This window comes from Palaemon carinicauda, chromosome 1 (assembly GCF_036898095.1).
Source record: "Palaemon carinicauda isolate YSFRI2023 chromosome 1, ASM3689809v2, whole genome shotgun sequence".
In the NCBI taxonomy this organism is placed as follows: domain Eukaryota; kingdom Metazoa; phylum Arthropoda; class Malacostraca; order Decapoda; family Palaemonidae; genus Palaemon; species Palaemon carinicauda.
The window spans coordinates 265,673,269-265,687,643 of NC_090725.1; the positions used below are offsets into that span (position 1 = coordinate 265,673,269).

The 14,375-nt window shown below is 35.8% G+C and overlaps 1 protein-coding gene across 4 annotated transcripts in view; it reads left to right on the forward strand.

Moving 5' to 3' along the window:
- The window catches only part of LOC137655994 (protein jim lovell-like), an 84,672-nt gene extending 71,103 nt beyond the window's left edge, over positions 1–13,569 (forward strand). For all 4 annotated transcript variants that reach the window (XM_068390193.1, XM_068390196.1, XM_068390190.1 and 1 more), the window contains exon 8: positions 11,930–13,569. In XM_068390193.1, the coding sequence (XP_068246294.1) occupies positions 11,930–13,113 (1,184 nt within the window). In that variant the 3' untranslated portion in view covers positions 13,114–13,569. The remainder of the gene's footprint in view (positions 1–11,929) is intronic.
- Positions 13,570–14,375: the final 806 nt, after the last annotated feature.

Below are 14,375 nucleotides of genomic sequence, written 5' to 3' on the forward strand. Positions count from 1 at the left end.
GTTTTTTTCGAAATACTGAGGTCTCAAAGGTATTATGTTTCCGAGAGACCAAGACATCGAGAAAAGGCAAAGAATCATCCTGTTCATTTTCTTTTGTAAATCTTATGTTACGATGCTTTGTATTTAAATAATCTAAAAACTGGCTTATATGATCTAAATTTTTGAAAAGTAAAAATGTATCGTCTACATATCGACGGTACAAAAAAGGCTTAAAATCCACAGGACAATCATTCAACCATTTCCCTTCACAATAACATAAAAATATATTTGCCAAGGTTGGTCCACACGGCGATCCCATTGCTACTCCATCTACCTGCTCATATAACTTGTTATTAAACATGAATGTGGATGTAGTGGTAGCTAGTTCTAATAGTATTTTAAATTGTTTTTTACTGAAACCTTCGAAAATGTCCTCTGGGTTAGGGAAAAGCTGTTCAAGAATTATCTCCAGTGTTTCTTTTAAAGGAATGTTAGTAAACAAACTTTCAATGTCGAAGCTGCACATAACATAGTTATTTGCATCTCCGACAGAATTAATCAAGTCTACAAATTCATACGTATTTTTCAGGGTATATTCATTTACTGTGAGAGGGGCGAGCTTAGTTACTAGATGTTTTGACAGGTCATAGGAGCAGGTATTAATAGCGCTGAGAATTGGTCTCAGAGGAATACCTCTCTTGTGAATCTTTGGGGAACCATACATAATACCAGGTTGCGTTCCTGTTGCCACATGGCGACCATGGATGTGGCTTTAAACGAGCCATACAGGACATTGCATACAGAACTTTCTATAATTTCAAACCACACAAAGTTTTTTCCCCCATTTTTTCTAAGAAGGATATTGAAATCTTGAGAAATCTAGGTAAAGACCCAACTATAATCATAAGTAAACCGGATAAAGGTCATGGGATTGTAATACTGGATAAAGCTGATTATGTAAGGAAAATGGAAGATATTTTAAATGATAGGTCTAAGTTCAGAGAGTTGGTGTCGGAGGACCCCTTAATTCGAACTTTAAATATGGAGAATAAAATTAACTACAGGGTTCGTAAGTGGAAGAAGGATGGCATATTGTCAGACGAAACAGCTTCAACAATAATGGCAACAGGAACGCAACCTGGTATTATGTATGGTTCCCCAAAGATTCACAAGAGAGGTATTCCTCTGAGACCAATTCTCAGCGCTATTAATACCTGCTCCTATGACCTGTCAAAACATCTAGTAACTAAGCTCGCCCCTCTCACAGTAAATGAATATACCCTGAAAAATACGTATGAATTTGTAGACTTGATTAATTCTGTCGGAGATGCAAATAACTATGTTATGTGCAGCTTCGACATTGAAAGTTTGTTTACTAACATTCCTTTAAAAGAAACACTGGAGATAATTCTTGAACAGCTTTTCCCTAACCCAGAGGACATTTTCGAAGGTTTCAGTAAAAAACAATTTAAAATACTATTAGAACTAGCTACCACTACATCCACATTCATGTTTAATAACAAGTTATATGAGCAGGTAGATGGAGTAGCAATGGGATCGCCGTGTGGACCAACCTTGGCAAATATATTTTTATGTTATTGTGAAGGGAAATGGTTGAATGATTGTCCTGTGGATTTTAAGCCTTTTTTGTACCGTCGATATGTAGACGATACATTTTTACTTTTCAAAAATTTAGATCATATAAGCCAGTTTTTAGATTATTTAAATACAAAGCATCGTAACATAAGATTTACAAAAGAAAATGAACAGGATGATTCTTTGCCTTTTCTCGATGTCTTGGTCTCTCGGAAACATAATACCTTTGAGACCTCAGTATTTCGAAAAAAACACTTTTACCGGACTAAGCACTCATTTTTTAAGCTCCGAACCAAAAATCTACAAAATTAATTCGATAAAAACACTGTTATATAGATGTTATCATGTATGTTCAACTTATCTGGGGTTTCATGAGGAAGAAAATTTTCTAAAATCATTTTTTATTACCAATGGGTTCCCTCTGAACCTTTATTATAATCAAGTCAAGAAGTTTTTAGATAAAGTTTACAGTCAAAATTTAACAATTCAAACAGTCAGTAAGAAAAAGTTATATGTCTCCTTTCCGTACTATGGTTATGTTTCGGAGAGACTAAGAACAGAGGTTATGAGTGTTGTGGGGAAATGTTATCCCCACATAGATTTAAAATTAATTTTTACTAACAAGTTCTCGGTTGGCTCACTGTTTAAATATAAGGAGAGTCTACCTACTCCCTTGTGTTCCGGTGTCATATACACTTTTCAATGTGCACTCTGTAATGAGTGCTACACTGGAAGCACGTCTAGACAGCTTCAGTGTAGGATTTCGGAGCACATGGGGAGATCGGTAAGAACCAAAATACCGTTAAGTAAAAAACCAATTTCCGCTATTTATGACCATGCATTTAAATCTGGTCATGCCATTTCTATTGAAAATTTCAAAATTACGGACAGACATAGTAACGTCAGCCAGCTGAGAATCTTGGAGTCTTTGTATATTTTTAAGACAAAACCCAGCTTGAATGAGGGCTTACCTGTTCAGTTACCGGTGACCCATTGATCCGTGTGGTCTGTGGGTTGCTGGTCTGGATGGGTGGTCATCATCTCCTGCGGGTGACTAGTTATATTAGTTATTAAGTCTTTTATATAGTTGTGTGTAATAAGTTTTTTTTTAAGGTTTTATGTTCCTTGATTGGTTGATTTTAGAACTAGTTGATTAATTCATGAAAGTGTATCTTCCTAACTATGTACTTAGGATGATTTTATTAATTTTATTAATTTTACATATGATAATTGCAGATAGGCTGAAGATGACATAAGTTATGTCGAAAGCTCCCGAATAAAGATGATGATAGCAGCATTGACTATTTTATTCCTACTAAAATTGCGATTCCCAAGAGGAACCCATCTATCAACTATACAGTGGTACCTCTACATACGAATTTAATTCGTTCCACAACCGACTTCGGATGTAGAAAATGTTTGGATGTAGAAACGAATTTTCCCATAAGAATACATGGTAATTCATTTAATTCGTTCCTCAACCTAAAAACCCATAATAAATCCTTAATAAATGACAGCACTGTTAATTCTTGGAACAGACTTCACAAAGGAATAGTGAATGACAGCACTGTTAATTCTTGGAACAGACTTCACAAAGGAATAATCAATGTCAGCTCTGTTAATTCTTGGAAGACTTCACAAAGGAATTGTCAATGTCAGCACTGTCAATTCTTGGAACAGACTTCACAAAGGAATAGTGAATGACAGGACTGTTAATTCTTGGATCAGGCTTCGCAAAGGAATAGTGAATGACAGAACTGTTAATTCTTGGATCAGGCTTCGCAAAGGAATAGTGAATGACAGGACTGTTAATTCTTGGAACAGACTTCACAAAGGAATAGTCAATGACAGCACTGTTAATTCTTGGAACAGACTTCGCAAAGGAATAGTCAATGTCAGCTCAGTAATTCTTGGAACAGACTTCGCAAAGGAATAGTCAATGTCAGCTCAGTTAATTCTTGGAACAGACTTCGCAAAGGAATAGTGAATGACAGCACTGTTAATTCTTGGAACAGACTTCGCAAAGGAATAGTCAATGTCAGCTCAGTTAATTCTTGGAACAGACTTCACAAAGGAAGAGTCAATGACAGCACTGTTAATTCTTGGAACAGGCTTCGCAAAGGAATAGTGAATGACAGCACTGTTAATTCTTGGATCAGGCTTTGCAAAGGAAGAGTCAATGACAGCACTGTTAATTCTTGGAACAGACTTCGCAAAGGAATAGTGAATGACAGCACTGTTAATTCTTGGAACAGACTTCGCAAAGGAATAGTGAATGACAGCACTGTTAATTCTTGGATCAGGCTTCGCAAAGGAATAGTGAATGACAGGACTGTTAATTCTTGGATCAGGCTTCGCAAAGGAATAGTGAATGACAGGACTGTTAATTCTTGGAACAGACTTCACAAAGGAATAGTCAATGACAGCACTGTTAATTCTTGGAACAGACTTCGCTAAGGAATAGTCAATGTCAGCTCAGTAATTCTTGGAACAGACTTCGCAAAGGAATAGTCAATGTCAGCTCAGTTAATTCTTGGAACAGACTTCGCAAAGGAATAGTGAATGACAGCACTGTTAATTCTTGGAACAGACTTCGCAAAGGAATAGTCAATGTCAGCTCAGTTAATTCTTGGAACAGACTTCACAAAGGAAGAGTCAATGACAGCACTGTTAATTCTTGGAACAGGCTTCGCAAAGGAATAGTGAATGACAGCACTGTTAATTCTTGGATCAGGCTTTGCAAAGGAAGAGTCAATGACAGCACTGTTAATTCTTGGAACAGACTTCGCAAAGGAATAGTGAATGACAGCACTGTTAATTCTTGGAACAGACTTCGCAAAGGAATAGTGAATGACAGCACTGTTAATTCTTGGAACAGACTTCGCAAAGGAATAGTGAATGACAGCACTGTTAATTCTTGGAACAGACTTCGCAAAGGAATAGTCAATGTCAGCACTGTTAATTCTTGGAACAGACTTCGCAAAGGAAAAGTCACTGTCAGCACTGTTAATTCTTGGAACAGACTTCGCAAAGGAATAGTCACTGTCAGCACTGTTAATTCTTGGAACAGACTTCGCAGAGGAATAGTCACTGTCAGCACTGTTAATTCTTGGAACAGACTTCGCAGAGGAATAGTCACTGTCAGCACTGTTAATTCTTGGAACAGACTTCGCAGAGGAATAGTCACTGTCAGCACTGTTAATTCTTGGAACAGACTTCGCAGAGGAATAGTCAATGTCAGCACTGTTAATTCTTGGAACAGACTTTGCAGAGGAATAGTCAATGCCAGCACTGTTAATTCTTGGAACAGACTTCGCAGAGGAATAGTCAATGCCAGCACTGTTAATTCTTGGAACAGACTTCGCAGAGGAATAGTGAATGTCAGCACTGTTAATTCTTGGAACAGACTTCGCAAAGGAATAGTCAATGACAGCACTGTTAATTCTTAGAACAGACTTCCCAAAGGAATAGTGAATGACAGCACTGTTAATTCTTGGAACAGACTTCCCAAAGGAATAGTCAATGACAGCACTGTTAATTCTTAGATCAGGCTTTGCAAAGGAATAGTGAATGACAGCACTGTTAATTCTTGGAACAGACTTCGCAAAGGAATAGTCAATGACAGCACTGTTAATTCTTGGAACAGACTTCACAGAGGAATAGTGAATGTCAGCACTGTTAATTCTTGGAACAGACTTCGCAAAGGAAGAGTCAATGTCAGCACTGTTAATTCTTGGAACAGACTTCGCAAAGGAAGAGTCAATGTCAGCACTGTTAATTCTTGGAACAGACTTCGCAAAGGAAGAGTCAATGTCAGCACTGTTAATTCTTGGAACAGACTTCGCAAAGGAAGAGTCAATGACAGCACTGTTAATTCTTGGAACAGACTTCGCAAAGGAAGAGTCAATGACAGCACTGTTAATTCTTGGAACAGACTTCGCAAAGGAAGAGTCAATGTCAGCACTGTTAATTCTTGGAACAGACTTCGCAAAGGAAGAGTCAATGTCAGCTCTGTTAATTCTTGGAACAGACTTCGCAAAGGAAGAGTCAATGTCAGCACTGTTAATTCTTGGAACAGACTTCGCAAAGGAAGAGTCAATGTCAGCACTGTTAATTCTTGGAACAGACTTCGCAAAGGAAGAGTCAATGACAGCACTGTTAATTCTTGGAACAGACTTCGCAAAGGAAGAGTCAATGTCAACACTGTTAATTCTTGGAACAGACTTCGCAAAGGAAGAGTCAGTGTCAGCACTGTTAATTCTTGGAACAGACTTCGCAAAGGAAGAGTCAGTGACAGCACTGTTAATTCTTGGAACAGACTTCGCAAAGGAAGAGTCAGTGACAGCACTGTTAATTCTTGGAACAGACTTCGCAAAGGAAGAGTCAGTGACAGCACTGTTAATTCTTGGAACAGACTTCGCAAAGGAAGAGTCAATGACAGCACTGTTAATTCTTGGAACAGACTTCGCAAAGGAAGAGTCAATGACAGCACTGTTAATTCATGGAACAGACTTCGCAAAGGAGGAGTCAGTGACACAACCTAATTCTTGGAACAGACTTTGCAAAGGAAGAGTGAATGACAGCACTGTTAATTCTTGGAACAGACTACTGTTAATTCTTGGAACAGACTTCGCAAAGGAATAGTCAATGACAGCACTGTTAATTCTTGGAACAGACTTCGCAAAGGAATAGTCAATGACAGCACTGTTAATTCTTGGATCAGACTTCGCAAAGGAATAGTCAATGACAGCACTGCTAATTCTTGGAACAGACTTCGCAAAGGAATAGTGAATAGTGAATGACAGCACTGTTAATTCTTGGAACAGACTTCACAAAGGAATAGTCAATGACAGCACTGTTAATTCTTGGAACAGGCTTCACAAAGGAATAGTCAATGACAGCAATGTTAATTCTTGGAACTGACTTCCAAAGGAATAGTCTATGACAGCACTGTTAATTCTTGGAACAGACTTCACAAAGGAATAGTCAATGACAGCACTGTTAATTCTTGGAACAGGCTTCACAAAGGAATAGTCAATGACAGCACTGTTAATTCTTGGAACTGACTTCCAAAGGAATAGTCTATGACAGCACTGTTAATTCTTGGAACAGACTTCGCAAAGGAAGAGTCAATGTCAGCACTGTTAATTCTTGGAACAGACTTCGCAAAGGAATAGTCAATGACAGCATTTAATTCTTGGAACAGACTTTGCAAAGGAATAGTGAATGACAGCACTGTTAATTCTTGGAACAGACTTCGCAAAGGAATAGTCAATGACGGCATTTAATTCTTGGAACAGACTTCGCAAAGGAATAATCAATGACAGCATTTAATTCTTGGAACAGACTTCACAAAGGAATAGTCTATGACAGCACTGTTAATTCTTAAAATAGACTTCACAAAGGAAAAATGAGAAATGCAAAGCACCAAATAACACCTTAATGCCTCTCACTTTTGCACGCTGCTAAACCCTTGGCTTCCAGCTTACTTCACTCAAACATTCTTTAAAAGCTCTAGTAAAGAAGCACAACTTACAATGCTGATAGATATATTTGCATAACCTAACTTTAACCATTACTGTAGTGGATATGAGAGTCCAAACACAGATTTTCACAAGCTCTTACATAGATATTTTAGACTCAATTCAGATTGTGAATGAAAAATGTACTGGTTCTTGTACTTTCTAATACAAATTTTTATACAAGTTGTGAGCTACCCTTCTTAATGAACCATGATGTAGTAACTTGTTATAGTTCAATAAAGATATATTAAAATAACATATTACCAATGTTGTTTAATATAAGAGTTTTTGTTGTAGATAAATCACTTTCCACCAAATCTGATTACTGTACTCTTTCCATTCATTGTATGAAGTTGGTATAAATCTTAAACATTATGGATCCCTTCCAGTGTAGGTTTGAAAGGAAATGAATGTTCAGATTTAGTAAAAAAAATTGCAGTTGTTTTGGTAAGCTTTTGAAATAACTGCCATAAATGATTAGGACATTACTAAAGTATATTATGAAAAATATCTGGTTGGATATTTAGGATGACGAAAGGTCTCAATTAATTAAAGTAAGTTAACCGCACTGTAAGGTTATGGCAGTCATCAGTACAAAAAGAAAGAAGTGTACAGTTAATATTATACCTTCAGAAAATGAGCCACCATTTTAACATGCCTGTTTGATTATTTCATGACCAAATATAGCATGTAGAGAATGCAGTGTATCTTCAACATATGCCTTAACATAGTTTAAATTTTCATATGGATTAAACATAGAGCAAGTTCTAATTTTTGTCTACTATTTTGTTTACTTCTGCCTGAATTCTCATCGGTCTAGCTTTTCATCAGTGCTACTTGCCTTCACCCTGATTTTTACATGTCTGCTTATTAGTTTTCTGAGTAAATCCTCCTCACCCTTCTTATCATGTTAGAACCAACTCGGGCTTTGAGATCTTTGTTTATATTTTCCAGCCACTGGACACCATACCTCGAAATCTTCATTTTTAATGCTGTGCGATCTTCTAAAACACTTCATTTAGAGAATCTTGGTATTATATAGTTAGGTCTCTTAAGAAAACTCATCCATTTTGTAGGAATGTGATTTTAATCCACAGTATATAAAAGCATGTACTAGATGCAAATACTTTTAAGAAAAATATGTCTGTAGCTATGTATCAATGTCTACAAAGTTATAGTTTTTACAAAGCTGTGATTTGTTTGATAAAACTTTGTTTAATTTATATAATTTTATTCTGTTTTATTATAAAAACTTTTTGGGCCATCTGTACTGGGTTAAAGATTTTAATTGCTTGTTGAAGTTTCTCTTATAACAAATTCTTTAGAACCAATTATTATGGCCGTAAATCTTAATACAATATAACCATTATCCTGGTAGGCCTTCTAATTTCTTACTTCATAGATTATGCAGAAAATCTACCCATTGTGATCACCATAACTTTGTTGTGCAATTATTTTTTATATAAAACTGCCACAAAATTAGATCTTCATAAATCTATACAGAAGGCTCAGTAGCAGTGTGTTATACTTATCTACACACTAATGTTCTTTATTATTTTGCAACTACTTTATAGACGTAAAGGTTATTTTAGTGTGATACCACCCCTTCCACTTCACTAGTAGGGTTTCTGAAGTAAATGCTATAAGGATACTTTTTGTGAAGAGTTAGCCTTGGATTTTCAACCAATGGAATTTCTGTTATTTAGCCAGGAACAGGGTCTGTTATTTTGGATTGAATGAAATCTTGAATTATGCTTCCTTAGCTCAAAACAGTAGCTTTGATTCATCTCTTGAAAGGGAGGTCAGCAGTAGAAAATATTCATTGGGGCCAAATTTATTATGGGTTTCCATCCCAGTTTGCTCTACTGACTACAAAAACTGATACCCGTTAGAGAAATGTTTTAGATTTCTTTATTAGACTTCTTTTCCTCCATGAGTAATTTCATTTGTTAAGAATGGGAAACTGTGTTTTTTTTTTTTTTAACATCTATGGATCCAGTCATTAGTCTTCCCTCTAACATATAAACACTTTGTATTATGTCTGAGAGACATCTTGAGAGACTGACCCTCTTAAGGGCTTGTGGAAAGTTATGAAACAGACTGCGTCTTGAGTATTATTTGAATCTTTTAAAGGAAAGGAAACTAATGTCTTGAGAAAATGTTACCTTTAAAGATATATTGCTCTTGTGTAAGAGTATAAATTCTAGGGCATACCAAGCTTGCTATTTCAAGTATAGATGTCCATAAGAACTCTTCTGTGGTATGTAAGGCTGCACAAGGTGATGTTTCTTGACTTATTCACAAACATTGGTCAACATATAGATAATGACTTGTATGATGTACGTGAAGCTCCCATGCTCTCTCTTCCTCTGTGACATCAATGTGAATAATATCTCTCTTATTAAGAATGGTTGTATAGGGGAGTGCTTGACAAGCACAAAATGTGAAGGGGGTCCTGATTTTTAGGACGTTATATTATCAAGGGCAAATGTTCAGGAATGCACAATGATGGTGCTACAGAGAGGTCATCCTAAAGAATTAGGATCATATCTAATCAAAACTTTATATATTTTCTAATAACCTCCCCTGATGTTCATATTGTTGCTTTTCCATAAACTCGGTTTATCAGCGTTTACCCCTAGATATTAAAAAAAAAAATTCCCATTTTTTTCCTTTCAAAAGATACCTGGCCCAATAAAGTAATGATACAGTGTGGTGATTAATGCTAAGTAGCTCGCCAAGAGTTGCCCTTTCCAGTTCCTCTGTTGCAGTTTCTTCATCAGGATGTATCCCCCTTCTAGATTGTGATACATGTTTATTGTATTTTAAATCGGCTTACCGGCTCGATTGGTTAACATATATTGTATTTTAAATCAGCTTACCAGCTCGATTGGTTAACATATGTGCACTGAGTTTTAGATAATCATTATAAGGAGTAAGATATGTCACAGTTCCTCTCAGGAAATGTTTCAGGTTAATGTTTATGGAATCTAAGAGTATTAGCTTCTACTGTACATTGTAAACAAAATGACTCCTGTTCAATTCTCATAATGGCTTTGGAAAGTAATTTTAGTTGTTTGTATGTGAAATACAAACCATTGTCTTTCATTCACTTTCAAGCTCGGCCAATAGCTCATCGCAGGATTCCTCTAGTGGGGTAATTTTCAAAACTCATGTTTTTAATTACCGTTAAGAGTCTGGCTATATAAAAAAAAAGTTATTATTCTGGGTTATTTTTATTTGTTGAGGAACTATGGCTTATAATAATAGAATATTCAATTCTCAAATTAAAAACATTGGTGTTCCTTGGGAGGTGTCATTACGTAGGCTATGCCTTTCATCCCTGAACCTTAACATATGTCCAGCACTAACATGCCAGTTGTAATCAGTGAATGTGTGATAGGACAAAGCATGCTTGAATTCCTACAATAAAACTATTTGATTATGTTTATAATTTAGGATTTGATTCAGTTTATTTTATCAAAGTTTTTAGAAACTGCTGTTTTAAACTGTACAGCTTACATCTATCAATTTCTTTATTTTAGTGCTAATAAGAGTTGTGAAATGGTTTATCACTTTTACAAAGAGTTTAAAGATTTAATAAATCTGTTTGATTGTAAAGTCTAGTTTCATTTAGTTTCTTTACTTTAAGACAATTTGACTTATATAAGACTAATCAGTTACCTAGCATTGATATATAATATAATGCCATCTTTAGAGTCTATCATTACAACTAATAAATGAAAATCTTTCATACATGGTTTGCAAGATAGTTTACTCAAAGCTCTATGTGGATTAGAACATAGGAAGTGTTCTTGAAATACTTGTACTTTCCCTTGCAGTTAATTCTAGCATTTCAAAAGGCTTTCTTTGAGCATAGAAGGGCAGACTCATTGTTTATAGAGGGAATGATGACAGTACTGCCACTCCAGACTTTGTCTGTATTACAGCCTGATTATGGTAGTTAGGTTTTTTATATATATTGGGAATTTAATGCCTTTTTGGGTAGCTCAGAAACCCACTTAGTTCGAAATCGAATTCGCAACTCATAGCGTGCATTAACCACTAGATTTTCTCATTACTATACTGTACTTGCAACATGCATCTTTTGAAAGTTAAAAAGAGGGAAATTTTTTTATGAATATTTTAGTGAAATGTTGATAAACCGAGCTACTGGAAATGTAGCAATATAAACATTAGGTGAGTATAGAAATAAATTTTATCAAAATTCAGTTTTCATATTTGTAAAAAATCTGGTTGTGGTGTAGTGGATGGAGTTAATTTGATAGCTTTTTCTTTTCCAAATCTACTGGCAAAAGATTGACAAAAAGTTTTGGTGAAGAAAAACAAGGAACTCTTTAAAGAATAGGAAATTTATGAAATATATTCTATTTGTTTGTACCTCATCACCTTTTATCACCTTGAGTTGTTCATGTTTGTCATGTTTATGCAAGTCCTTTTGAGAACAAAATTTAGAACTGATTACTTGCGGAGGGAGAGCAAGAAATTAACATTTTTTAAGGCTGTTTTTTCCTGAAGGTATTCGAAGTGTATGATCCTTCCATGTACCTGATGTCCATTACACTACAAATGATTTCTCCTTTAGGAACGTCTGAATCCACTAGGCCATAAAGTTTATTTTTTAGATTTTTTTTTCTTCAAACATAATTTAGGGTCAATTTGGAATGTTAGATATGTGCTTTTTTCCATAACCAATTGCTGTATATACTTTTCTTCAGGTACTAAAGTTACAAGTTTAAAGATTTTATTAAGAGTTGCTTTTCAAGTACAGTTTATCCAACATTTCAAATGACTGTTGATTGTAATTTCAGGTAGAGGAAAGCGAGGAGTACTACAGCGTCAGCATGGGATTAATACTGTGGTCGAAGAGCGAAGAGATGAGGTCACATTACAGCAGTTAGAAGTGACAAAAACTGAAATAAAGAGTGATAGGAAAATTGAATCAGAAAAAGTACCAGAGTTAATTGTGCCAGATACTATGGCATTGGGTGGCGGTACAGTCACTTTGACAACCGCTCAGTCTACTCTTCTTCAGGTTCCAGCAATGGTTGTGGGACCCCATGATTCCCTGAGCTTGTGCAAATTACCAAAGCAACATTCAAGCCCAACAACATCAATGTTACCACTGACTCCTAATACTATAAATAAGCAGTCATCTCATCCAGAGGTTCGTGCCCAAAAGCAACAAGGGCCTCCGCATTTGATTAAACAACAGTCTTATCCCTCTGTGTTGACACATGCAACATCGCATTCAATTGAACGTATTCCAAGTACCACTAGCAGCAGCAGCAGCAGCAGTGTTAATGCTGGTGCTCAACAACACTTGCAAGTAATTCCAATGCAGGTACTTGTGAAACAGCATCGCCAGTTATCTACTCCAACACCTTCTTTATCATCTACACTTCGTCCTATACAACCAAAGCCCTCCAATGAAATTCAGGCCTCTGAATTATCTCCTAAAACAGATATTCCTTTGATCCGCTTGACACCTTCAGAAGACAGTGGAAGTCTCAACTTGACCAGTGCTAGTAGTTTTAATGTAGGTACATGTGGTCCCACTGGACTTCTCAGATTAACTCGTGCCGTAAGTGAAGAACCTGCTGCTATGACTCGGCCTTCAATTGCACATACACCTGAGCTATTAGCCCCAGGACCATCGCCTCTAGTACAGAGTGTGTCCCAAGATTCTGGGTTAGATGGAGGGATTGGAAGAAGAATGCCAAGTATTCCTCAGGTTTCTTCTATCCGGCAAGCATCCACGCCTGGACATTGTCCTGTCTTGCGAGGAGGCCCAGCGCTTGGATGCAACTTCTGTTGGAATTCTACAGACCCCCAAGGAAGAGTTCTCCGTCGCAAGACTAAATATCACTGTCCAGAATGTAGAACAAATCTGTGTATTGTACCCTGTTTTCATGAATATCATAAACAGATGGAAAGAGCACAAGACACAGAAAAACAAATAACAAAAATCCTCACCAAGACAAGTTCCATGTAATAAGGCACACAGCACAATGATGGAAAATATTTTTCAATCTATGATATATATGTGCCAGAAAGTGTATGCTTGTTTTAATGTTAACTGTGATGAAATTTGGTGTTCTAAATTTTTTTATGCCCTTTATTATGGAAAATTAAACCATAAACAATGGCTATACTTATATTTATATTATAACTTTTTATGTCAGCTTATAGTTTGTATGTTGTGTAAAGGGCTCCTTAAAAAATTAGTATCTTGTTAATTAAAAGTAAATTCTATAGTGTTGTTCACTATGAAAACTTTTTATTAATATTCAGTATAAAAATTTATTTATAGGTGCCCTTGAAATACACAATATTATTGTTTGATAGTCAAAATATATTTTCTGATGTAACACCGGTGATCCTTTATAAACACACTACTATTACTTACAAAATGTAAATGGAAGAAATTTATTAAAAGAAAATTAGTAATTTTTATGGCAGTGAGAAACCCAATTAAAACCTAGTAATTACTCTTTTTGCTTAGGTTAGTTTTTTGTTTTTCCAACTGGATTAAAAAGTTGGATGCAAAAATTACTTGTGGAGTCACTTCAAACTTGCGGTTCATTGCATATGCTACCAAATATTTTAACTCTGAATGGGATTTTCGTGGAATTCGTTCTGAATAAACTAATTACTTTTTGTTTTCAGTGGAAATAGAATGACTAGTCTCCCGGCATGTGTGAAAGTGGTCTTAAACTTCATATGGTTTGTTACGTTGCTTATTATAGATAGATTGTTATGAGAATTTATGAAGGTGCAGCATTATTATCAATGTTGCTACAAGAACCATTAATTTACTGCACATCAAGGGCACTTGAATGTCAGCTGTGATCAGGTTATATATGTTGAGCAATAGGAATCTACACGTACCAGGCTCTTTCCCACATGTCTTCAGGCATATAAGTATTTTTTTTTTTTATCATGTGAAGTGAAAATAGTTTTAATTGTTGATGTCCAATACTGTTAGTGCAAGGGGATGATATAGATTAGGGATGGTTTTTTAATTTGTAAGAATTACAATTTCAAGTTGTTGTTGTCCCTTGCTATCTGTAGTATACTGGTCCCAAGCTTCAATGCTTGATTTGTGTAAATGTAGATGATCCTCACCACATCATCATACATTTTACATCAGCTTTTCCTTTAATTGAGTTTGAGATTTTAGCCTTTTCCAATCTCCTGACGCATCTCTCCCATTTTTCATTCATAAGAGAATCTTCCTATTATATGCCTGCTAAG